General features: G+C 39.4%; 2 protein-coding genes and 1 long non-coding RNA gene across 5 annotated transcripts in view; 1 reads left to right on the top strand and 2 right to left on the bottom strand.

The window, feature by feature from the left end:
* Positions 1–615: 615 nt before the first annotated feature.
* LOC308185681 lies at positions 616–8,927 on the bottom strand. Of its 2 annotated transcripts, XR_013943591.1 has the most exons (3): positions 8,799–8,927; positions 5,094–6,053; positions 616–4,570 (listed from the first exon to the last, which is right to left on the bottom strand). It is a non-coding gene; the product is annotated as an uncharacterized lncRNA (long non-coding RNA). The 2 variants fall into 2 exon arrangements; XR_013943592.1 differs by lacking the exon at positions 616–4,570 and having other exon boundaries at positions 4,614–6,053.
* Positions 8,928–8,935: 8 nt separating this feature from the next.
* On the top strand, positions 8,936–11,277 carry SMIM15 (small integral membrane protein 15). Of its 2 annotated transcripts, none has more exons than XM_080574111.1 (2): positions 8,936–9,076; positions 9,364–11,277. In XM_080574111.1, exon 2 carries the CDS (start codon positions 9,389–9,391, stop codon positions 9,611–9,613), a length of 225 nt encoding a protein of 74 aa, XP_080430237.1. In that variant the 5' UTR covers positions 8,936–9,076; positions 9,364–9,388; the 3' UTR covers positions 9,614–11,277. The 2 variants fall into 2 exon arrangements, with proteins under 2 accessions (XP_080430237.1, XP_080430236.1); XM_080574110.1 differs by having other exon boundaries at positions 9,035–9,175.
* The window catches only part of NDUFAF2 (NADH:ubiquinone oxidoreductase complex assembly factor 2), a 60,073-nt gene continuing 45,974 nt past the window's right edge, over positions 11,268–25,366 (bottom strand). The window contains exons 3-4 of the mRNA XM_080574109.1: positions 24,269–24,309; positions 11,268–12,403 (exon numbers count right to left, since the gene is read on the bottom strand). Coding sequence (XP_080430235.1) covers positions 12,146–12,403; positions 24,269–24,309 — 299 coding nt within the window. The 3' untranslated portion in view covers positions 11,268–12,145. The remainder of the gene's footprint in view (positions 12,404–24,268; positions 24,310–25,366) is intronic.

Here is a 25,366-nt window from a genome sequence, read left to right as displayed (position 1 = left end):
TTATATTGCATGAAGATATGTAGAGTACATATCCTCAAATACGGTACGATAGCGAACTACTCTCTTTATGTGTTTATATATATATGTTCATGTACAAATATATATGGATATTTACAATGCATCACCCATTACAGACAACAGTGAAGTTCAGCTTTGACTGCATAGTGTTATATCTTGGTATCTGATGTTTCGGGATTATGTAATTCAATGTCTTGAAAGGGTGTAAAAGTGAGAAAGGACAGAAGAAACATCTCTGAAAATAAATCTGAAATTACCTATCTTGTGCATTACTGAAATTAGAGCTTTACCAACACACCCTCACATGCTACTATACAGGTACCTTGCTAAAGAGCTCCCCAGTTAGCAGAGTAGCAGGGCCATGGGAGAAGCCCTGGATAACTTAGAGTTGAAAGAGGTTTTTGTTTTGAATACCAAATACATGAGAGAACTTCAACCAAAACCAAAGTGCAACCTACCTACAAGAAAATATTTTTCAGGTGGTGAAAAAAGTGATGCATTCCAACTCAGAAGGTTAATGTCATAATTTCATATTCTTTTCCACATTCACTGACCACATTAGGGAGCTAGGCAATGTTTCAAAGAACTGGAAGAGAGATAATCAAAAACAATTTTAAAGTGAGCATCAAACCGATACCTTTTCATGAAATCACTACATTAGTGAATCACTGCATGTAAATTTACACTTACTATATTCTGTTAAGTACATTTTTTTAATGCATTCTCACCTAGGGGTTAAAGATGCTAAATAGAGCACCAGAGGCAAACACATAGCACAATGGGTCTCACAAGGTTTATTTATAATGAAGATTCTTTGTGGGGAAATTTTGCACAGCCAAGAATTGATAGAAAGTCATAGTCTTGATGAAAGTTGATTCCAGGGAACTGACTGGAATCAGGACCGAAGATTCCTGAGAAAAGAGGTGGCTTATCAGCACCTCTCACGGCGGATGTGAAATGCAGCGTAAATGCAGAAGTTATACTTGGAGGGTATCCAAACATCACATTACTGATTTCTCTCCAAAGGGCATGTAGCCAGCAGGGCCCCAAGTTCTACCCCTTGGCAGCACAGTGAAGATGCTTAACATACAAGACTTTTTCCAGCCATGATTTATGGGAGCGTTTGTAAATTAATATAAGCATTTCCTACAAAAGAAGCAACAAATCTGCCATTGTGTCAGCCCAATCCCCAGTTACACTAACGTTGTTCTATACTTCCATGGCACTACCAGGGAGGATAAAGAGAGCAAAGAGTATCCGAGAATATCTCCTCCCCGGTAAGCCACTGCTAGCACTAAGGAATCTAATTTGAATCACTGATACAGGGGACTTGGGTACTGCTATTCTGTGCTTTTGGAGGAAAGCGCAATGCAAGGAAGAAATCCTCTTATTTATTTTACCTTCCTTCATTAGGTACAACTGTTTTAACTTAGCTCCTTGAGGCAGAGGCACATTGTAAAGCATTATACTGTAAATTAACATGCAAGTTGAGCATAGGCAGTCATCCCTAAACAACTCAGAAAGCCCCCTCCTCTGCCTTTAACTTTTTCTTATGTAGATTCTCCAGGGGAGTAAAATCTAGCAGCTACTTCTAAAAAGACAAACAATTCAGTACCTGCCTCCCATGGACTGATTTAACCAATTGTTTTGTGGGTAAAAAATTTGCATCCTGTTTCTCACTGTCATTTCTGAGTCTGATTCTCCTCCCAGTCAAGTCAATGGGAAATTCAATACCAACACCAACAGGGCAGTAGTGGTCCTGGTGCCAAGACTACACTTCATCTAGCAAAGGAGTCCTTTCCACTGCTGACATGGGCAATGTGGTTATCAGGGCATTTTGCTGAAACCACAAGTCACACGTCTTTCTGTTCTCCATTTGAAAATGGAGAAAGCAAAATTTCCAGTGGAAATGTTTGAACAATTAAATAAACACAACAAACACAGAGTATTTAAACTTCGGGGCTGAGTATAAACAAAACTTGTTCGGTTCAAAACGTTTTAGGAATGAGGGTCCATGCCTTTCCCTTCCTTGAAAAGGACCGTGATGAATGTGAAAAAATATTTTTGTGTCAGAGCAGAAAAACGTGTGCCCTCTGTCTTTGGAATGCTTCCTTGGTATTTTTGATTAAGTGAAAGCTTATGCCCGACAGGGGCAGAGAGGAAAAGGCTTCCCTTTTAGAAGCAAATTGTAGTAAAAAGCATAAAATTTAAGCAGAGAAATGAAGTAAAACCTGTAACAGAAGAAACAATCATACAGGTGTTTCTTTGCTAATCACAGTTTGCTGCAAGTCTAAGATCTCTTTCATATTATGCTGAAGGGGTCTCAATGTTGGTGAGAGTAAGCAATTCAGTATCCATGTTATATAAAGATTAAGCTGAATCACAGTCTTCAACCACATTATGAAACACTTCCACTCAAAAAAGACACCAAAGCCAGTGGATTTCTCCAGCACCCATTATCTGCTGTGGAAAGTAGCAGATGAAACCTTGGGGAGATGTGACAAAGCAACACCTATCTCATCATCCAGGCTACATGAGAGACAGTAATACCAAAAAATCTTGATCCTTAACTTATAGGATCACTCTGCAATAAAAAATACTACTGACTAAGACTGTTTCAAAAGCAATACTGATACAATTATGTTTTCTAACCGGAAATAAAAATTAAATCTAAAAGGCAAAAAGTTCCTTCAGGTGCCACCACCAACTGACTTCATTGTCACTAGAATCGCTGGTCTCGACTCCATAGACTATTCACTAAATATGTATTTAAAAAAAATCTCTTATGACCACCTGTTCCAGCTCTTGTTTAATCCTGGTCACAAGATTTCTTTGAAGCATCCTCTTCATAAAATCTCTCTTTCCCTGGAAAAAGGTCCTTTCAAGGTATGTGAGCCTGACCTATCCTTTTATAGTAAGTGCATGCACATATTAGGCCATGAACGAGTCTCTTCTCCAGATGTGGATCATAAATATTTAGTGAATATTTCAACTATTTCTGAACCAATTCTTTTATTAGAATAGAATATAATCAAAACTCCTAGTTACCCTTAAACCTGCTGGCTGTAAACTCATCCTCTTTTCTTCTTACCACCTTTCTGCAGTTTCTATCTTCTGATTTACTAATGCAAATTAATGTTTAGTTTTCCCTTTCTTTATACTTATTTCTGAAATAGCTGCTTTAATTTTCTCTCTAAATGGGGTTTTTAGACTGTATCATCTGCTTTTTGATGCTGGGATTTTTGACTTATGGGGCATCTAGTAAAACGTTCTTTAAAGTGTCCAATAGTCATTTGTACTTTATTTATTTATTTATTTATTTTTGTAATTTGTTTAGCTTTTAAGTATTCACAGCATTCTTAAACTAAAGTGTGAAAGTGGAAGATACGAAGTTCAGATTTAGGAAAGATCCATACTGAATGACTCAGAATGAAGAAACTGTTAAGGAAAAGCAACTGATTTTCTTGCAGACATGAAACATCCTGAAAACAATTATCATGTGCCTGAGCTCAACTGTCTGAGCTGTTCTAGTCAGGCTACCAAGCTGCTCCTCAAATGAATCAGATGCATACTAGTGTATCTGGTGACAGCCTAAGTCACACGATTTTAGCTGGTTGTTTTTGCTAATTGATGCCTGTTCTAAGTGGATCCTCTATATGTTTAAAACTTGGGAGTGGACCTGGCATTGGCAAGGACGGGCAAGCTGACAGTTATCCAGACTGATATGCATGTCATTAACAACTTGATTTCAAGAATACACATTTGTATGTTTTGCTAAACTGATCACTGATGTCTTTGGAGCACAATCCTGAAGCCAAGGTATTTCAGATCATGAGATCAGTCTCAAGACTGTTTGCTGTTTTTATATTCTAATCTTGGCAACATTCCCCTATATTTGATCATTCTGCTTTGCTAAGAAAGAATTGAAAAGCTTTTAACTTTAGGTGTCTAAACTCCAGCATGAATACAAGGTGAAAGAACATACTAGAATTCACTTTTTTGCCATATCCAAGGCTTTGCTGCTGAGTGGAAGGCAGGGATATACATGTAATGCTACAGACTACTAGAGCATTCCACTTTGTAGGACTAGGAATTCCAGCAAGGTACAGACTCCCACTTCTACTAAGTTTTTTTTCCATATGAGACAGAGCAGTAAGCAGCTCACAACATGGGCTGTCTTTCCCATCTCAGAGACTCGTACATACACCACTCCTGTAAGTTAATTTAATGCTGAAATGGACACTCCATATTGGTACTGAGGAATTACACAGTATCTTTAATCATCAGAGAGCTCCCAATGCTTTTGAAGTTTTTCTGAACACATATATGAAGGGAAAAAAAAAAAAAGATTATGCAATCTTCAGATGGAAAATAGTAGCCAGACAAGACACAGGAAAAATATACTGTAGCACATAGGTCTAGTTCCCCAGAGAAGAAATAGGATACAGGTTCTTTGTTATGAAAGCAGTCCTGAGCCATTAAACCTTATCCCATAATGAAAGAGTCTGAGATTTCACTTCTGTCCTGGATCACACAGAATTCTTGTGGTACCCTGTAAAATGGAAATCGAAATCATCACAGCTACGAAAGGGAAATTCTGTTTAGGAAAATGTGGTTTACTTGATCTAGCATTTAGCAAGGACACTAGAAAGGCCATGAGAGATGTTCTTGGCTATGAGACAAACACTTCAGAGTACTGAAATACTACAGAGTACAATTATTATTATTGCAAGTATCAGGACCTCATTTTTACACCGTATACAGAGCACAATGATTCAAGCAGAGGGGTTCTTGGAGTCATCATCCTGGGACATTCGTGCAATTACAGGTAGGAATAGCGTGACACTTACTGAAGCAGCTGCAACTTCATGAAGCAGCATCATTACTTTCTACTGCTCTTGGAATTAAACTAAAAATAACTATCTCAGCTCTTTTATGAAATGTGATGAACTAGATAGAAATATGTCTCTGGTTCTCCAGGTCCTCTCAGAACATATGTGGTAGTTACAGAGCAGGCTAAATTTTTTACCTTAGAGTGTAAATGCATTAAGTCATAAAAATAATTTAAGACTTACATGTCAATCAGTCTCCTCATCTTCACCTTTTCTGCTAAGGGAGGTGCACACACACAAAAAAAAAATCTTGGGAGACGAGTAGGTAGCCACTACAAACACCAACTTCTATGAAGTTTATATAGTAGAAAATAGGGTCAGACCACAAATAGAAGAAAATATTAGAACTGCATCAATACTCCATGAATTTGAAAACTTTGTGTTTAGATCCATTACTTGTGTATGGCTTTATAATAAGCATGTACTGGATGTTAAACTGTAGGTTCGACAAAATGAAGGGAAACCTGAATTTGAATCCTAAAAGTTATACTCGTGGTCAACTGGGCACTGTTTCTTTTATTCAACAACTTCAAAGTATTTTAAGAAGGCGCATAAATATTATCCCCAACATACACACAAAGACACGGAGTTGATACACTGAAGGGTATGTTGTTTGCTCTGTGTTCCTTGCACTTCAATTTGGCATTTAACAGAGGTGCTTAAATTAGGGAGCATTATCCTCAATCCTTAGTGCCCTCTATGGTCCGTGAAAGGGAACAGGCAGCATCAGAGAGCGGTTCGCATCGTGGAGGGCCTGAATCATTGTTCGGAGGCATCAGTCTTTCTCCGTGGACTTTCTCCACTCTTCCCGGCCGGTGAGACTTCGCTGGAGATGCCTAAAGTTCTCAGGATGAGCCCAGGCCTAGTGTCACCGTCCGTGTAAGATCCCGTGATGCTCAGTTTCTTACTTAACTGTGACACTAAACTGTGAAAAGCTCTGAGGATTCATAAAGCTCTATTGATGATGATTTTTAACCCTCCTTTCCCTTAAAGATTTTCCAAGAAAATCCAAGAACCAGTTAATACTCGTATCAGTTACTGTCATATCAGATTGCAGTAATGATCTAGGAGAACATCTATATTATTTGTTTAACTTCCATTTGCATCTTTGATATTTCCTTTCCATTTTTAAATGTAGAAGAACTAAAATAGGAACAAATAAAGGTTGGAGTAAGGCTTGATGTGCTTTAGTTTTTCAGTTACATAATTAATTATAAGGATAATAAAAATAATGCTATTACCTAAGTAAGTCCCCTAAGAGCACAGAAGCATTTGAACGTTCTTTAATATTACATATATTTGTATTGTTTAAATGTATATATTTATATTTATAGATACAGATACAGACAGGTATTACCACTTTCTTAAGATACAAAAGGTACTACTTGGCCTATCTGTCATGCACTGTCCTAACACATTTCCCATTCTTAGAAGCACACGGTATCAGGACAATTTATAACGATGGTTGGAAGTGATCTAAGCGGAGCAGCATTATTACTCACGACTTCATCTTGGATTCTCAGGCCTAGCTGTGCTGAATGGTAGCCAAACAACAAATACAAGGGGTTGCTCATGCAATTTACAGAACAAAGATGTAACGCAGATCCACTTAAACATAAAACACCAATGTTTTTAAATAGAGATTTGTAGCAAGGCAAAAAAAAAAAAAAAAAAAAGAATCCTTAATCCCCAGCGGTACAAAGGAGTTTTGTTGGCTCCAGTAAAGCTATAGAACCCAGACTGCTTATTGGCTGGCACAAACTGTGGATGTATCATGCACTGTCAAAAAAGTGCCAATAAAGCTTTCACAGCTGAGATTTTACAGGATCAGGGAGGGGGAAAAAAAAATAGTTGAGTTTAATTTTCAAAACTACCCTTGTGCAATGGCACAAGATTTTTACCTGGCTCTTATAGAGACAGGAACATTCAGCAGGTGGAATACAACATGCCCACAAAATTAGTAAGTAAACACAAAGGTTATTGTAGAATTCATACTGCATGTAGAAAAAAGTAGCTTCAAGGAACCAGTTCATCCTCAGAATTCACAGATGACGAAAGGGTAGTTAGAGATTACACAGCGTGAAAAGTTTAGCAACTTCCTTATATAGAAAGATTCTGGACCACTGACGCATGTCAACACATCCCCGCGAAACAAATGCGTTTACTCAAAGCTTGTCTTCAGCACGCACACTCAAACACTCAGAGACTCTTCAGTGACTGTTGGCATGAGAAATGCTCTGCTTTCATGCAAGTAGCTCTCCTGTTTCCCATGCCTGCATTACATTCTCAGCACATTTCTGTGCACTGAATCTTACTTTATTATTGCTGGATTTTTGGAGAGCCATTTCCATTCCTCTGCCCACTCCCCCTTTGAAAGTGTGACAATGGACAGTAATGCTTGTCCCCTCCGGCATGTTCTCATGAAATTCCATCGAAATAAACTTTTAAGCTTCTCATGTATGTGTACGTATATACATTTTAAAAATTGACAAGTGATTTTATCAAACTTGATGGTTCATAAATTCATTTTATATGATATTTTGATGCTAGTTTTGTAGCTGCTGGCATTGAGTTGGCATGTAGTTACGGACAAGCTTAATTCCATGCTAAGTAAGGTTCCTCCCTATCCTAGATATCTGGAATGAGGCCTAAGTAAAACATTGGTATATTTGGTATGAAGCAGCAGACCATGACTTTCAAAACACACTCTAAATGATGTGATCTTTCACCAGTGTATCCTTCCCTCCCTGTCCTCGCCCTTACAATTCTCTCACTCTTCTGCTTATGACTGACATACAAAATTAAATAGTGCCTGGATTAAACTACACACAGGCACATGCATACAAATTAACAGGACGGATCAGTTAAAGGTGTCTCAAAAGAGATGTCAAATAAAGTCCAGATTTACAAAGTCGCAGCTAACTGCCAAAATTACAGTGAACATAAACATACGCTTACGGTGGTCTGTTGAAGTACTCCGATGGTGAGCGAACAGTTGCACTGCTTTGTTTAACTGATAGAGAACTCTGGAATTTCTGCTCACTCTTTGACTACTAGAAGTGTAACAACTGAAAATGTAACTCACAAAAGCAAAACAAGGAGGTTGAACTGTTCTGAATTAAGCCCCCCTCGGGTGGGCATCCTGTAACTTCCCTTCATTCCTGACTAACACAGATGCAAGGCTATGTATAGCCCGGGCCTCTCTCCTCCAGCTAGCTGCTCACTTTCCCAAACCTGAACAGGACATAATTATTATGCAGGAGGTCTCTGCTGCTTTGCCAGCGTAACTGGTCAACAGCTTCAGAAGCTGTGAGAGGGAGCAGAACACACAGAGAAGGTAATTACATAAGATGATTCCTTGGGAAAGCAAATTAAAAAATCCCTGCTTTTTGTTTAGTCCCTGCTGTGGTGAATCAGGCACTTTTGTCTTTAAATCAATAAAGCTTAGAAGAGATGGAGACACAAACAGACAGATGAGACTATTATTATTATGGGAAAGACGGGAAGTAGAAATTAATTTTGCAGTAGGTTTAAAGGTGATGATGTTAGGCATGCTTGGCTACGCAGCATGCAAAAACACCTTACAGTGATACAGAACAACACCTCAGAACTAATATCTAAGTGCCAATAAATTCGGACAGCTACATTTTGCTAACATTTGCAAACTACAGATCAAACAGGGACCTACACCAGAAGAAATCTAATGCTTATGTGCATGCCTAGGTTAAGTCATGTGCAGAGATCAAGTTTTCAGATGTTACAAGAGCCTGAACTCTGCGGACAGGTGTTGGGTAGGAACTCACAGGTAGCCCTTCACGAGAAGTACCACACAGTACGGGACTGCATTTAACTTACTCAAGTCTTTTTAACTTACTGCATGTAACTTACTGAGCATTTTGGGTGACTCCCACCTCTCGTCAGTAACTCCCCGTTGCCAAAATGCACTCTCATTTGCCTGCCTTCTGCCCTTTGAGCGACAGAGCTACTCACGGGCAGAAAACAGACGCACGTCCCGCCCGCCCCAGCCCCGCGCCGCCTGAGGCCGGCCGTTAGCGCCCCAACCGCCGCCGGGCGGCCATGACGGGGCGGGGCGGTGCCGCCGTAAGCAGGCGCGGCGGGGCCACCGCCCCCTTCCTGCTTCCGCCGTGCGGCCCCGCAGCGCTCCGGTACGGGCGGCGGCGGGCGAGGGGCGGCGGGGGGCGGCCGGGGCGCGTCCCGCCCTCACGGCACGGCGCTTGGGCCCGCAGGCACCGCGCCGCCCGCAGGTGGGGTCCGTTACCGCGGGGCACGTCGCGACAGGCCGCCCCGCGACACGGCCGGGGCCTGGCTGCCGGCGCGGCCCGCTCGCTGCCCGCGGTAGCGGGGAGGGGTGGCTCGGCGTGAGGGAGTGGCCGCGCTCCTCTGGGCGCTCGGAAGCTGTTTCTTATTTTTTTTTTTATGTCTCCTCCCGCAGCGTCGCCGCTTGAGGAGCGGGGAAGATGTTGGACGTGAAGGGCTGGGCCGAGTACGTCGTGGAGTGGGCTGCCAAGGACCCGTACGGCTTCCTCACCACGGTCATCCTGGCCCTGACGCCGCTGTTCATAATCAGCGCGGCGCTGTCGTGGAAGCTCGCGAAAATGATCGAGGCCAGGGAGCGAGAGCAAAAGAAGAAGCAGAAACGCCAGGAGAACATTGCAAAAGCCAAGCGAGCAAAGAAGGATTAAATGGGCAGGAAAGGCCTTCCTCGTGAAAAGAATCCACTTTTTTATTGAAGCACTGTTGGACGTTTTGTGTTGTAACCTTCCTTTGATACTTGATCCTCTTACATCTTGAAGTATGAAATTTAACTCCTTCAGTATATTTTTTTCTGCCGAAATGATCTGTGTTAAAGTTTGCCCAAGTGACACATGTTACAGCCATTTAATCTACTTGTGTTCCAGTGCAGGCTGCTTTTCTAAATTTGCATGTTAAATTCAAAAATGAATTAGTCGGGTGGCACTGGGGGCATTTATTTATTATTATTTTTTTCTATAGCTGAGCTATGACTTAACAAGTGTCTTAAAAGTGTCAAATTATGGGGATGACTCATTAAATGCTATAACCTTTGGTTTCTTGGTATAGCAAGCCATTTTCTGTGTTGCAGGACCTCTTTTCTGTGGTCGTTCATGTTGTGCTTATGTGTATTTTGTAGTTCCTGGTAAACTGGAATACAGGAAGGCAAGCTTTGGTACACCTGCAGCAGAGCTGTAGAGAAGCTGGCTTCCAAGCTTCTTGGTTTGCTAACGTATTTCGTGTTTCATCGACACTCAGGGCATATGGCCGTGCAGTTCATTCACTGTGTGCCCGTAGGGGCTGCTGTAGCTTATTTGATGGTGGGGCTTGGCTGCACAAAGAACCTAACTTGGCTTTTCCTGTTTCCAGAACTACCGACCCACCATCAGTCTTTGTTTTCTCTAGGAAACTCATTTTTTGTTCTTAATGCCTCCATTTGTCTGAGGCTATTCATGTTCTACAAAGTACACTACAGCATTGTTTGTTTTTACATCATTATCACCTGAACAGTGTACCTGTAACTCATTTCTGTCTTCAGAAGCTTTTTATGGCTCAGAGAGTAGCCATAAATGGGGTCAGAGCAAAGGCCCAATGGTCTCATGTTCTATGTCTTCGTGATCCAGGTGGCTGTGGGGAGAGTACACAAGTAGGATGTGCATGCTGGTGACAGCGGTTCTTCCTACTTGCTACCTTTGATTTAGGACCTTCAGACTCCAGGTGGTATCATTGTGTTCTTGTGGCCCTTGAAACTTCGCCGCCCTCCAGGTTGCAAAATGCTGGCATAGTAGAAAAAGTCTTAGTGGGGATTCTGTTGTAAATATGCCAAAAATTTTTAACCTTAATTCCAATTCATGTTTTTCTAACAAACAATTTTTTTCAAAGCCTAATCTTGATTATTAGTCTAGTTTTAAAGCTTGTCAAAGTCATTACATTTTCAGACTTTGCATATTTCTAAAAGGCAACACAAAGTCATGGTTGCTACCAACTAGTACTTCATTATATGTTTAAAAATGAAACCTTAATGTCAGAGGAAGCAAAGAGACCCGTAGGGCTGGCTGACAGTAGCAGGATAAGAAGGGGGACGTTTAACTGAAATGACTTCAAGTGAACGTGAAGTACGTAACTGCAACCAGAAACTAATGACCATCTTTTAGTTTTATTGGTCAAGGCAAGCATTGTTAGAATGACATACCCACATCTTGTGGTACGTGATTAAGTCACCATTGTCTCAAATGTTAAATGTGTATGCCACCTTTAGTACCTACATAGTTTAAAACACATTGAACAGAACTGATTAAGGATGCACTGCATAAATAAATTTGATACTTTTTCAAAAGATTGCGTGGACTTTATTTTGACTTGAAGTTCTCAAGCATGATTTCTAAGCAAACAATGTGCACATTTTTTGTATCTGAACAAGTACCAAACACATCTAATAATTTAGGGAAGTCTTAACATACAGCAGACATGAAAAATTATTGGGGGGTGGAGGGGTATTAGTGACAATCCCTTCTCCCGAAATCTCTTTGCCATTTTTCACCAGCTTTACTAAATGCTTCAAACCTCTTACAATAATGTTAGACAGTTTAACTCAGACTGACTATCCTGTGCTTACTGCTGGCTTCAGGTAAAACTTTATTCAAATATGTTGATTCCTTTACTGAAGTTGCAAGAATGTCTCTAAAATTACTGCAGTGTCACAGTGATTCCTGTTCATTAAATCAACTTTTCCATCTAACTGCCAGAGGAAAGCTTCTACATTCAGCAATGCTGGGCACTGTCATAGAAGTGAAAAGGAATTCTGAAGAACTATATTAAATGCCTATGTTTGGGAAGATAATTTAAGTGTACTAATTAACAAAAGTTTATTACATCAAAAACGATTTAAAAAATAAATCCATCTTCAAGAAAAAAAAGCAACTTATTTAAGAAAATTAAGTTTTCCAGAAAACCCACCTAAAATTATTTAAAGAATAATGGAAGAACAGCAACTGTGGAGAATGAACTTAGTAATGCATCACTTTTTCACTAAATTAAAGCATTTTACAGTAGTTTGTCACAACTAAACTTACTTGAACTGTTCTGCAAAAATACATGGAACTTGGTTTTAATACCAGTTAAGCGCACACTCGCCATACATAACGCCTGTTTATGCCGTCTGTTGACGTGTTTATCCATTGCCAATATCCGTACACTACAGATGGTTATTTAGGTTGACTACTGCTGCTGCCTGGTGGGATCCAGGAGCCTGGCTGAAAGGTGTTCGCGGTGCTTGCTGGATCTTGGGAAGGCTCGCTCTTTCCGAAGTAAGGAGCTGATGCATGGCCTTTAACATGTGTACGAACTGGTTCAGCAACAAGTCCCTCCTTGTACTCCTTGGCCTGAAGAAGCTTATCCTTCTCATACACATCTTTGACCTTCTGCTCCATCTCTTGTCTATAACTTTCATTCTTAAGAATCTCCTAAAAACGCAGCAGAAAGATAATTAGATACAACGGATGAAAATTCAGTGCACAATGTTGGAATGAAACATTTTAAAGAAAGTGTTTTTCTTAATTTTATAATCCAAGTGTTCAGCTCTGTAGGTAAAATAAAATGCGGTGAACTTGTTTTTCTACAACTGCAATTTCAGCCCTAGTTTAAAATGTTAATGCTCTGATTATGTTGTTGAAGCAAAGCTGTACTGTAATGTCCCAGTTTCACTATTCTATTAGATCAGAAAGGAGAATAATTAGATAGTCATCCACAAATGCACTGAAAATCAAGTTACCTTTAACCTTATTTTCTATGTAGGACTTACTGCTAAACAGCTATTTATCACTTGTGTTTCCTCCTGTAACCCACTACGCCTTGAACTTCAGGCATCTGTGCCCCAGGGTGCAGTTTCGAGAAATGCAGATGGACAACCTTGACTCGGTTAGTGCATATGCTAAAGCCATGCAAGATTAATAAATACATGATAAATAAAATAACTGAAAGGAGGTAGAACAGAACTGAAATTACTGAGGTGGTTACTAGTAATTCAGGAGAGGAAAAACAAAACAAAACAAACAAAAACAAACAAAAAAAACACATAAAACTGGCTGTGGTAAACACTGTCCCAGAGATCCAGCAAAGGCCAACTGCGCATTGTGGTAAGGACACTGTGTGCACCAATGCTTAGGCTGGCTGAATGTTAACTCTAGCTATCAGATTTGTAAGGATGATTAAGGGTGTAAATTCTTCAAACAAAACTTGCCTATGCTTTTGTTAGGGCAGATAGTGAAGAGTAGTAGAAGCAGCAGCAGCAAAGCGATAATGAATTTTTACAATACTCTGAGCCCAAATACAACTTAATTGTAACCAACACCGTTTAACAAGAAAGTTGCTAATATCCAAATTCGGAACTGTGATAGAAAAGGAAAAGACTGAGCAGCTTTCTCCAGGTTACAAGTACATGGCAGCGCTAGGGAGAAACTAGACCAGTACACTTCTTTCTGTGCAGAAGACCACAACGTTATTTTAGGAACAGCATTAAAATGCATGTGATATTGCCAAGAGTTGACATAGCAATTATGTGCAACATTTAAGAACACACATATGTATAAGGCAGTATTTAAAGAAAGCCTTATCACAGAGATACAAATATTAACATATTTTCCTTAGTCCTTAATTGCCTCTTTGCTTAAATTCACAAACATACTGAACAGAGGCAAAACACTTCACATGCCTATATAGCAAGAAAATACACAAGCAGAATATAAATGACTTTGCAGACTGGAGGGGGCAGTGGGGAAAATTCTCCCATACAAAAATAAAAATATTGCCAAGTGTAACAAGGCCAAATTTTCAACAGCCAATATAGCAAAACCTCATTATTACATCTCTCAATTCTGTCTTGTTTACCACATAAATCGACCATGACCTTATTGATTTCAAGGGGTGCTTGTATTACCCCACTACTAAGAAATTAGAACGTATACCTTTATGATGTTTGAAGACTGCTTCATAGCATCTGCTACAACAGCACAGAATGGTTTATTAAAATAGGAATTTAATTCAGTTACCGTGAACAGCTACTTAATAACTTCAAATCTTTTCCAATGATTCCTTTAGCAAATTTATCTCATGTGGTCGAGTAATAACAGCTGTAACTAAATCCTGAATGCTTTAAGCCCATTTTACATGTTGATGTATGATCATCATCTGGTTTTTGGACTCAGATAAAGCTCTTTTATCAGCTTTCAGTAGCCAAAGTATAGCTGCAATTTAGTAAAATAACCATGCTTATCTTGAAAAAGAAGCATGAGAAATGATTGTCATTAGCCAATATACCAAAAAAATAAAAATGCAGTTCTTTGTTCAGAATCTATACAATCACATCAAGACAAAAATTTCAGGTTGAAAGAAACTGTGCACATCCAGTTTATGCATAAAATTCATGCTACTAACATGTGCACTGAATTTAGGGTTCCTGTGATGAAACCAAAGAAAATGTGAATCAGGAATCTTGTGGCAGATTAGAGACATTGAGTCAAACAGATTAGGGTTTTCTTAGCATAAACATCTTGTTCTTTGATACTAGGTTTGTTCTGCGAAAGCATCTCATAGACGCTAAGTACTTCTTGTTTTTTTTTGTTTGTTTACTTCATTCTCAATTCTCACTAGAACTTACACATTCTTTAAACATTGAAATTGTATATCTAAATACCGTTGGCTCAATTTCCATAGGCACTACAGTTTCAAGCAATTAAGAGACTGAAGTTTCCCTGCCACTACAGACATTTAAATAAATAAATAAATAGATAGATAAATCCAAGGAGTCCCAGTAGTTCCAAATCTGAATGCGATAACCAACAAAGAGCAAAAGATGACCTGCTCATGGAGTGAGCGCAGTCCAGGACATCTGGCTGACTCCCAAGTGCATCGCTACAAAAGGGACCACACTGTATTTCATGCTGCTGGCATGTGACCCCCTTGGTGTGCCTGTTCCAGCTGCTGCCTCTGAGTGAGCTGATGAGGGATTTTTCAGTAATTTCTGCTTTTCTTGCTAACTTTTGCAAGCTGTATTTTTGTTTAGAGCTCTCACTTAACTTGCACAGAGATGTATTGCCAAGCATTCTCTGTTATTTGGAAACTATGTCTATACTCTACGGAAGGGAGAAAAATTCAGAGGTCTGTCCCCGGTCAAAGGACTTTCAGTGGCTGTAAGTCTGCAGATAGAGGACCTGCTTTTTGTGTTGAAGGTTTGGAATGGACTGTTCTTTCACTCCTCAAGGATCTCACAATGTTGCTGCTTTACCCTTTCTGAATAAGCAAGCAGACTTACAGAATAAATTAGTTCCTCCTGGTAGGAAAATACCATAAACGCAAAATAGGTTTCTCTATACTTGCTTATTCCCACAGCTGGGGTCTTGCTCAGAAGTGACTAGTCCTTGAAGAGTACTTCCTGCTCATCTTCTCCACAGGCAAATGCCTTCACTTCACCCTTTTTATCCTGCAGCACTCCTGAACCCTTCAATCTGAGGAACCCCTTCGCCCCTTCCTCTTCCTTCCTTCCCATTTCCCTCTACATCTTCAAGCCATCCACAGGTTATAATACCACTTGCCTCTTATGAAGCATTTTCAATCTCCTGAAGGCAAAGGACAATCCAGACTTATGAGCAACTAGCTCTAAGGATAAAGGTAGCTAGACATACAGTACAATGTAACAATATCCAAAGGAATTTTGTTTAAAGGTTATTTTAACACTGTTACCTGTTTTTGTTCTATTCAGACAATTTTCTAAAGACACTACACCGAAGCCCATAAATACAAGGGCTTAATGTATTATTATTTTTGACCAAAGATTCCATTTCAGATGGGTTTATATATTGACTAAAATAAAAAATAGCTTCCTAATGTTGCCTTAAAAACTGTTCCAACTTCCTAAGTTATTTTAATTACATACTCTGACATACTTATGATTTCAACTGATTTGAACAGTATCAGCTCACTAGTATTTGGTGCCAGAACTGAGAAACATCTGGACAGATTAATGTTCTTTGAGCTGTACAGACACTGCATATTCATAGAATGCATGCATTTTAGTGTCTAGCTTGAACACTTTGTTTAATCACGAGTGAACTTGAACTTTGAACTCTTAAGAATGAATATATATAAGTTAGCAGAAATCCTTTTTAAACTCAAATTTTTAAAAAAACAGAGAGAAAAATCTGTTTTGAAACAATATTCAAAAAGTTGATTGTGAGACAATTTAAAATGTCAGACTGTTTTCTTTACTGACAAAATAAACAAATGTCCAGCAAAGTGCTAGATGTCATGTCAAATCATCTGCTTCTGTAGTATTGCCAAACTGGTTCACTAAACTCCCTTTTCCAGTTCCACACGTTAAATAGGCAAGACAAAATAATGGGATGTTATACCATATTTCAAGACTAGGAGGCAAGAGATGACCTTGTCACTGGGAAGCACTGCATGTTCTGACCCAAGGACAGGTCTTGTTAACTCAGCATCTGAGCATGAGCTCAGCAGCACCAGGCCGGGAATAACAAATGATGTGGTAAATGAAGGGCTGTGTCAGTGCATGGAAAAAACAGAAGAGCAGTTTAAACTAGAAAGAAAGACTTATCTGGCTTTTTTAAAATACTAATTTAAATGAAACACTGAGCCAGCTGGTTACTAATTCTAAAGAGATATTCTAAATATCTCTGGTCAATCAACAATTGGTATTAGTCAAATCAATCCAAGATTTGCTTTATTTAGTTTTGTTTTGTTTCTTCAAATATCTGACTAGTTGCAACATTAAAATACAGATTGAGTTCTGTACAATAGATCTTATTTTTTAAGAAGGATGCTCCCTACATAACTCAAAACTAAACCGACCAGAATTATCTTGGTAGGATACATGACAATTTATGGCATCTTTCATTGTCTAGGTTTTGTACAACAGGTTTTTTTACCTTTGAATGTAAATCAGATAAACTACTCAAACGAATTACTGAACGAGCATAGCTGCTGTTTCAAAACACTTACTTTTACTTACAACCAGCAGCAACCCCTTGAACATATGCAGATGCAGAAACAGACCTGTAATGGCACTGCATGCTTTTTGGCAAGACAAACTTTCACTCCCACTATTCTGTAAAGGAAAGGTAATTCCTTAGGTTTATCTGTTAAAGTTTACTTAAGCTGAATGCTGTTTGTGCCTTGTGAAAACAGTGCTCCTGATGCTGCAAATGAGAAGTGCGCAAGCTCTTTGGTTTTAATCAGTAACAGCACAAAACTTGCAATGAAGGTTTAAAGCACTCCACAAACAGTGTGTGTTAAACCAATATATTAGTTACAAGTAGATGCTTTAATAATAGCCCAGTATTTAGTTTTAAACGCAGTGCCGTATTTACTACCAAGTTAAATCTGTTAAATACTAATGCTAACTCACAGCAATTTTTGTGTAAATCAAACCTACGCAGAAGCAATGGTAGCTATTACTGAATTACTGAATTGTTCTTCCTGAGCTACAGAATAACTGGCATGGGCTGAAGGAGTTTCTAGGGCACTACAGTGTGGTACACACATTTGGCAAGAATGTTGTAATGAGAGGGAAAAGAAAGAAGAAAGGCACAGATCCTGGAATGTAAAATGTGTTGAAAACACCTGGAGTCAGAAGGGGTTTGCTTCTGACTTATTTTTGCAATACAGCAAAGATTTCTGTACAGAACCACAGAGATGTTCAAGACCACATCTGAAACTATGTAAAAGCAGCAAAAATCACAAACTAGCCTGGCACCAGTGCAGTCTGCCAGGAATAAAGGGCAGCAGCACACAGCCTTGCTGCCTACAGAGCAGACAAGAACTATAGCTGTGAGTCAGTCCCAGTTTGGTGCTTGCTTTCCCCTTACTTCATGCATGATGCAATCTGTACCAGCCCTCTTCCTGGTACACGTTACTTTTCCCTCCACCCCCATTCAGCTGTGCTGACAGTGAATTACGAGACAGAGCCAATCAATCCTCCATGCACTCCCACCCACACTGACAGGAGCAGCAGAGTGGCAGCAGCTCTCTCCCATACAGCTTTGGGATCTGCAACATGGGCAAGTGGGAAGTATGGGGACCTCAATAATCTTCTGCGGATGTTGACAAGCACCTATGTTTTGAACTTGAAATCAAAGTTAAAATGAATAAGAGGAAAAACTGTAAAAGATAATGTCTTCTTCAAATCCCACCCCCAGCAACTTCTCTGAACACTCGCTTTAATTTAGGCTTTGTAGCTCAGCTCTATATTGTCAAGTAAAATGCCCTTTCACACTAAGTAATAATCCTGTCTGGGATCGTGCACAATTTACTACGTAAAATACTATTTAGTGCAAGTCAAATCATTTGAATACGTCCCAAATTTTCAATCATGGTTGTGATCCCTGACAATAATGGTGGAAAGTATTTTGCTCAGAAGAGCTGTTTATCCCTTTGCTTTTTTAACAGCATTTCCCAGAACTATAAATCATATTCCACAGCTTTCTTGTGGCTTCAGGAATAAAATACTCATTTGCTAAAGCCTATTCTCTGAGTAAGAATGTACAATGTCAGAGCTCTTATTTTGAAACTTCTCAACTGAAGCATCTGAAAGAAGATAAAAGCAAACTATAATGTGCAATCCAAACAGTGTCAAACAATGAATTTTTCTAAACTGTGCCCCATTCTGGTTAAAGGAAGGTGAATTCTGTATAAATGAATCTCCATGATTGAAACTAGTTTACAGCATACCATCTCTCAAATAAATAATTCTTATGATCAAACAAATGGGAAAAGCGGGTATGCGCTGTGGCAACCAAACAGAACGCAATTTCAGTGCAATTACTGGGGCTGGAGGATGGACAGGGAGGGACAACCATTGAAACCTGGTGCTTATTACAAGTCACTGAAGTACATTTTTCCTCCCTTCTCTCCCTCTCAACATTTCATCCATTATAAAACTACGCAATTCAGAAGCTACAGAGTTTTATTACTGTGTAACAAGTATATAATGCATGAGAAGAGCACTCCTTCACTATGGTACTTCTTATTTCAAACTATTTCCAAGCTCTTGGCACTAGTTAAAAAAACAGGCAATTTTATCTTACCTCCCGTGAAATATTACCATATATGCATGCATATTACCACATATATACCAATATTACCATATATTACCTGCATACAAAGCAACAGTGAGGTTTTGATTTCAACTGGGCATACCTCTAGCTATGCAGCCCTGTATGGACACCAAAGAAAGCAGCACCTAAGTTACAGTGCAGTGTCTTCAAGTATAAAGATGTGTGTTCACAGAGTAGTTTTACTATAGGTAGGCATCTGGCAATTGCAGGCTATCATACTGGCAGGTTCAGAAACGAACCACATTCCTGCCCATAACAATTTCTCTAGGAACTGCCATGAGAACCTTTTATGTGGTTTTAGTTCATACATTCTCTGGCACCCCAAGATTGCCTGTAACCTTATTTCTATCTCCGTTCTACCAATGAGGTCATAAACAATGCCAAGCTACTCTGATGCTTTTGAACCTCAGGACATTGTCAGGAGTAGTGTGTAGCTGCAAGGTCTGTTGTGGGCAAAAAATAAGGCTTAAATTTCTCAATACATTCAGGTACTTTGTGTTGCAGACATCAGGATTCTCTAAAAGCCTCTACAACTCCAGTGCACACTGAAATCAGAAATATTAAAGAAACCAAATGGAAGTTATGCACAGAAAAGATTAAAAAACCTCACTAGATGCCTGATATTTTTAAGGTTTGCTTCACCCTTAAAAATCTCTCTTAATTCTTTATCTCCAGTTTAGAAGCTGAAAACTCAACATGTCTTAGATACAAGATATCTAAACCAATTTTGATGATACGACTCCTGCAGGTCCCATCACTGGTGTTTATGGAGAATAGGTCACCTGCCTCTCCACTGCCCCCCGCAAGGAAGGTGTAGACTGCGATGAGGTCCCCCCTCAGCCTCCTCTTCTCCAGGCTGAACAGGCCCAGTGACCTCAGGCCCAGTGACCTCAGCTGCTCCTTATAATTATAATAAATAATTTCCTTTGATGAAACATCACTCCTATAAAACAAGTGCTATATCTGAAGACAACTTTTAGTAATAATTTCAGACATGAATGCTTTGCAGGTAAACAGAAGTCAATATAAAGGGATAAATTATCAAATCTGCTTCCACAAAATAGGATTTGATTAAAAATATTTTAGTATTTGTAGTCTTTAAATATTTTCATTTATTTAAAAACTTCTCTAGGCAAGAAAGATTTCCTGTTTTCCCCCCAAAGGCTACATCTGTCTATTTTCCTATACAGACAGTAAGGAAATGTGATACTCCAATTATTTATCACTTGTTAAATTGTTTAAAATATGATTTAGAGCTGCACAGGAACAAATGTAAAGACAATTTATTTTCAGACAACCATATTATGATCATACACAATATATGTAAAGGGACAGGTGACAGAATGATATAACTATGCAAAAATATGCATATACAAGCTCAGATTCTCACATATTATAAAGCAGTATGTGTATATATGTGCATGCACACACATGCTTACACAGGGTACAGATGTGATGCAAAGTTTTCTATCAAAATGGACACCCTAATCACCATAGGAACAGGGTAAGCTTAAACATAAGATAAGAAACAACCTGATATGCATTCACTTGAGAAGTTTTCACCCTCATCATAACTGAGAATGAGATTTGGCATATTTCAATCTGTAATAATATCAAAAGGCAAGCAACTGCTTCCAGTGTCCCAGAAGCTTGCTGTGGCTTCTATTGGTGGTCAGATTAGAAATAACCAAGGCAATAAGCAGTATTCTTGGGTTATGATTAGCCCAGAGCATGAAAGTCCTGCTCCAAAAGACTGTCCTCCAAAAATAGTGGGGGAATTGCAATTGGGGATATGAAAGAAAGAAACAGTATGCATGTGGTACACTCAACACTGAACAAGTTGTCTGGTGAAGTCACTGCAGTATTCTTCCATAAGGAAAATTACAATCTAAAGAGAAGATGTGAAGCCATTTCTTCTACATGAAAATTCATGTTTTATAATGACAAAAAAGATGTTAGGTATTTCTGGAAAAAAGAATGGCCTGATTACAAAATATTACCAAGCCTTAAGAACAGTGTCTAATAGCCTTAGCTGCTGTCATAAGGTCACTGTGTTGACCAGTGTAAGTAAGGACAACTCACATTCATTCTCACTTCAGTAAGTTTGCAAACAACACCAAGGTGGGGGGAAGTGTCAATCTGCTGGAGGGTAGGCTCTGCAGAGGGACCTGGACAGGATGGGTCTATGGGCAGAGGCCAAGGGGATGAGGTTCAACATGGCTAAGTGCTGGGTCCTGCACTTTGGCCACAACAACCCCATGCAGCGCTACAGGCTTGGGGCAGAGTGGCTGGAAAACTCTGCAGGGGAAAAGGATCTGGGGGTGCTGATTGATGCTCGCCTGAACATGAGCCAGCAGTGTGCCCTGGTGGCCAAGAAGACCAACGGCACCCTGGCTTGTATCAGGAACAGTGCAGCCAGCAGGACCAGGGAGGTGATCGTCCCCCTGTACTCTGCTCTGGTGAGGCCGCACCTCGAGTCCTGTGTTCAGCTTTGGGCCCCTCACCACAAGAAGGACATCGAGGCCCTGGAGCGTGTCCAGAGAAGGGCCATGAAGCTGGTGAAGGGCCTGGAACACAAGTCCTATGGGGAGCGGCTGAGGGCACTGGGGTTGTTTAGTCTGGGGAAGAGGAGGTGAAGGGGAGACCTTACTGCTCTCTACAACTCCGTGAAGGTTAGATGTGGGGAGCTGGGGGTAAATAAAAGATAAGCCTAACAAATACAAAAACAAAGAAACAAACAAAAAACACACTAAAGGGGGATGGTAGACAAACAGAATAAAGAAAAGGAACAGAAATTTTAATAAAGCTTAACACATGTCAAATTTGATATTAAAAAAAAGATGCACAATGGACAGTGGAAAAAAATGGAAAATAATCATAAAAGTGTTAATACAGACTCCAAAGGTAGGAATATTGGCACAATTGCAGAAACTTATGTTTCAGGAACTGTAATGCTGTTTTGTGGTGTTACAATATGATGTTGACAATAAAATGTCATTAAGGCACAAAATACAAGATTTGTGGGCTTTGCATTCCTTTTCAGAAATAGTCTAGCCCCGTGAGAAATATATGAAAGAACAAGGAGATTTGTTATACAGGGTTTCAACAAGAAACACGGTCAGAAATATTCCCTGGTTCCCTAGCTGTCAAACAGCAGTTTACCATATCAGCATTACTGTCAAAATGGGAATATAACACAGAATAGCAGCCAGTAAAGTTTATGTACCTAAAACACTAAAGCCATTCAGCCCTACATATGTGTGCCAAACAGTAATGTTTGTAAGTATGTGCTTCACCAGTATTATTATATCATGATATATAGGTTTCAAATCAGAAAAAAAATAGAACATGCTCATCACCCCCATAATATTACAGAAAAAAATCAAGCTGCATATCACATTTAAAATGTGACTATAATATTTTCAAATTAACAAGAATTTTTAATATGCGTATATTTGAACTAGCTTTTCTTACACAGGAGAGAAAAAAAAGCACTTTAGAGATTACTCCAAAGAAAACGTAACTACCTTTCAAATTCCTGGTATATCACTTCTGCTCTGATAAGGTCAATGCAGTGCCCTGCAGGTAAAGTACCTAGCTGCTAAATAATTTTTCAGATCTATTACCTTATGAAACTGAAGGTATAAGCAGTCCTGTTACTCTGAATGCACCACTGTTCACAATAATGTCTAATCCTCCATAAACTGCTTTTTCTGGAAGCTAAAATATTCAGAACACCATTGATCCACAGTGCTCTCATCAGCAGAGACTCCCTTTGGACACAGAATGAACAGCTCCAGTGCCAGAAGGAGCTTTATTGCCCCAATTCTAAAACCAGGGCTGTCCATGTTCTCTGTGCCAGGTTCATATTAGCCTAATTAGGGCAGTCTGGCTTTTGAAAGTGACAGAACAGAAGACATGCAACACCCCATGTCTTCAAGTATCACTTGAGGTGATATGTTCAACAATAAAAGTTATATGTATACCATTAGCATGAGCCACAACTAATTATAAGGAGGTCAGCCCCAAGCTTAGACAGAACACCTACTGAAGTATCCCTTCTGCACAGATAACTAGGATTAGAAGGCAGGAGGAAAAAAAGTTAAGTTTAAACAACAAAACACTACTTCTCTGAAGGTTAATACAAAGTGTGTTCGTTTGTTTCAGGTCCTAAAAAGCTCTGAGGAGAAATTTTACTTAATTTTCTTCCATTCATGAGTGTATTATAACCCTTATTGTCTCTAAAACCTCAGTGGCAAATGGGAAAAAGAGGCAGAGATAAACGTTGAAAAGCTTGAAGTTGTGTGGGAGGCTCACTTCTGTGAGCTATGGCTTGTAAACATCAATGGACAAGCTTTCCAAGTTCGTACTAACATACAGGTAGGCAGGACAACTTTTCACAACCAGTGCGCTTTAGAAGACCTACGTGGCCAAGCCCTTGGCCAGAGCATGCCAGCGTAGCTTCACTGCATTCAATGCAGTTTATTTCTACTGATGCAAGCCAAGAACCTGCCCCTCTGGGTGTCAGTTTCAGTCTTCTATAGTAACCCATGCTTCATCTACTCAATCACTCTAGCTGGCACTTAACTTGTAAAGCAAGTCAAGGGTAAGGAGTGCATGTGTGTGCGTACACAGATCAACAGTTAAACTCATTCCACTCTTTACAAACTCATCAGCGTGAAAGATGGTGGGATATTTCACCGTGTTGTTCCACTAGAAACCACTTATGGAAGAAGTCATTGCTGTTACTTCCTCATCTTGTTAGCACTGTAAAATGTTAATACATTTTATTTTCTTGTACTGATGAATACACTGGCAACTGAATTTGAAACCCACAGTTTCATGTCAACTACCTTGAAAAAAAACAAAACTATTAATACGTAGAGGACCTGTTTTAAAAATTCACAGCAGTAATTTGAGAATTCACCTGATTAAAGAAATTCTTGTGTGACCATGATTATCTTAAAGACTCTTATTTCACGCAGATAAGAGAAACAACTAAAGACATTGAAGTATTTATTCCCATTTCTTTTTCTTTTTTGTCCTAAGAGATAGACATCTAAATTTCACAAATTAGGCAAGCAATGCACTAAATTCTCTCCATAAAGTGACAAATCACTGTACAGGTAAACTCACTTTAAATGTATTATCGTAGTTTAACTACAACAATTGAAAACATAAAGACAATTCATCTCTTACTTCAATGGTTGGTGGATCCTTTCTTTTTTTTCTTATCCAAGCTGCAAAGGAAATAAAAATCCAATTGATTATATTGAAGACCACAGCCAGTATTACAACTCAAAATGATAATGACTTTTTAACAGAAAGTAAATATTTATACAAAAACTTGCCACAACCTAGCAAGCCATAATATAATTTCCCAAAGTATAAAGTTCCAGGATGTTATTTCCCATGTCAATACTCTCAGTCTTCACAGAAGGGAAAAAAGGCACTCCTATTATGAGAGCTTAAGCACAGTTCACATACCACCCAGACTGCCGAAACAGGGCTTAAGCAGGGCTCAAGGCCCAGCCTTTTGTTGAGCTTGCTATACAAAGCAGAGCTTCACCCTGAGAAGATGACAAGATGACTACTAAAAAGTATGAAAAGCTTTAGACCACTCAGGAGAAAAAGGATTCCTGTATATGCCCCAGGCATTGTTAAAGCCTGAAAACCTCTTATTGACATTAGTGCTGCCTGGAGTTCCTTTACAAGGATGCAAGATACAGACCGAAACCTGCATGAGCCCTGGTTGCATCATGTCAGATGGATGCACAGGATTACATGCTGCATCAAGGAGGAGGTACTGTAACACAGGGAAGGAAGGCACACCCCCTCCATCTCTGTAAATTCATGCTGGAAAGGACAGCGGAGGAACTGAAGCAGTGTCAATGCTGGTTGTCCTGTGATTTTGGTTTTCCATCATGAACCAAAGTCAATAGATGTATGCCCACTCCCACCACAAACTTAAAGTCAGTGTGGAGCTGATCAGATGCAGCAATCCAAGGGGATCCGCTACAGATGGAAAAGCAGCACCGTGTCCAATCTTGCTTCATTCGGTCAATGAGTTATTATAGAGAGCCCCAACTCTATTACAGATGTTATCAGAGAAACACATTCCCTGACTGTGACCAAGTCAATATCCATCTCTTTAAAAGTACCACTGCTGTAGCATTTTCTCACAACAGTTAAAATCCACAGAATTGCTAAGTGCCAGTTTGCATATTTTGTAGACACTTGTTTTTTTCTGCTTGTATTTTTCAGATGAATGAGTAGGAGAATGCAAGTGGCTACTAA

The sequence above is a fragment of the Anser brachyrhynchus genome, assembly GCF_964034855.1.
Source record: "Anser brachyrhynchus genome assembly, chromosome: Z".
NCBI classification, from domain to species: domain Eukaryota; kingdom Metazoa; phylum Chordata; class Aves; order Anseriformes; family Anatidae; genus Anser; species Anser brachyrhynchus.
The sequence above is the reverse complement of the archived record's forward strand: the minus strand, read 5'-3'. Positions and strand labels throughout refer to the sequence as shown.

Coding starts and splice junctions, on each gene's coding strand:
- SMIM15 (XM_080574111.1), top strand. CDS start 9,389: ATGTTGGACGTGAAGGGCTGGGCCGAGTACGTCGTGGAGTGGGCTGCC.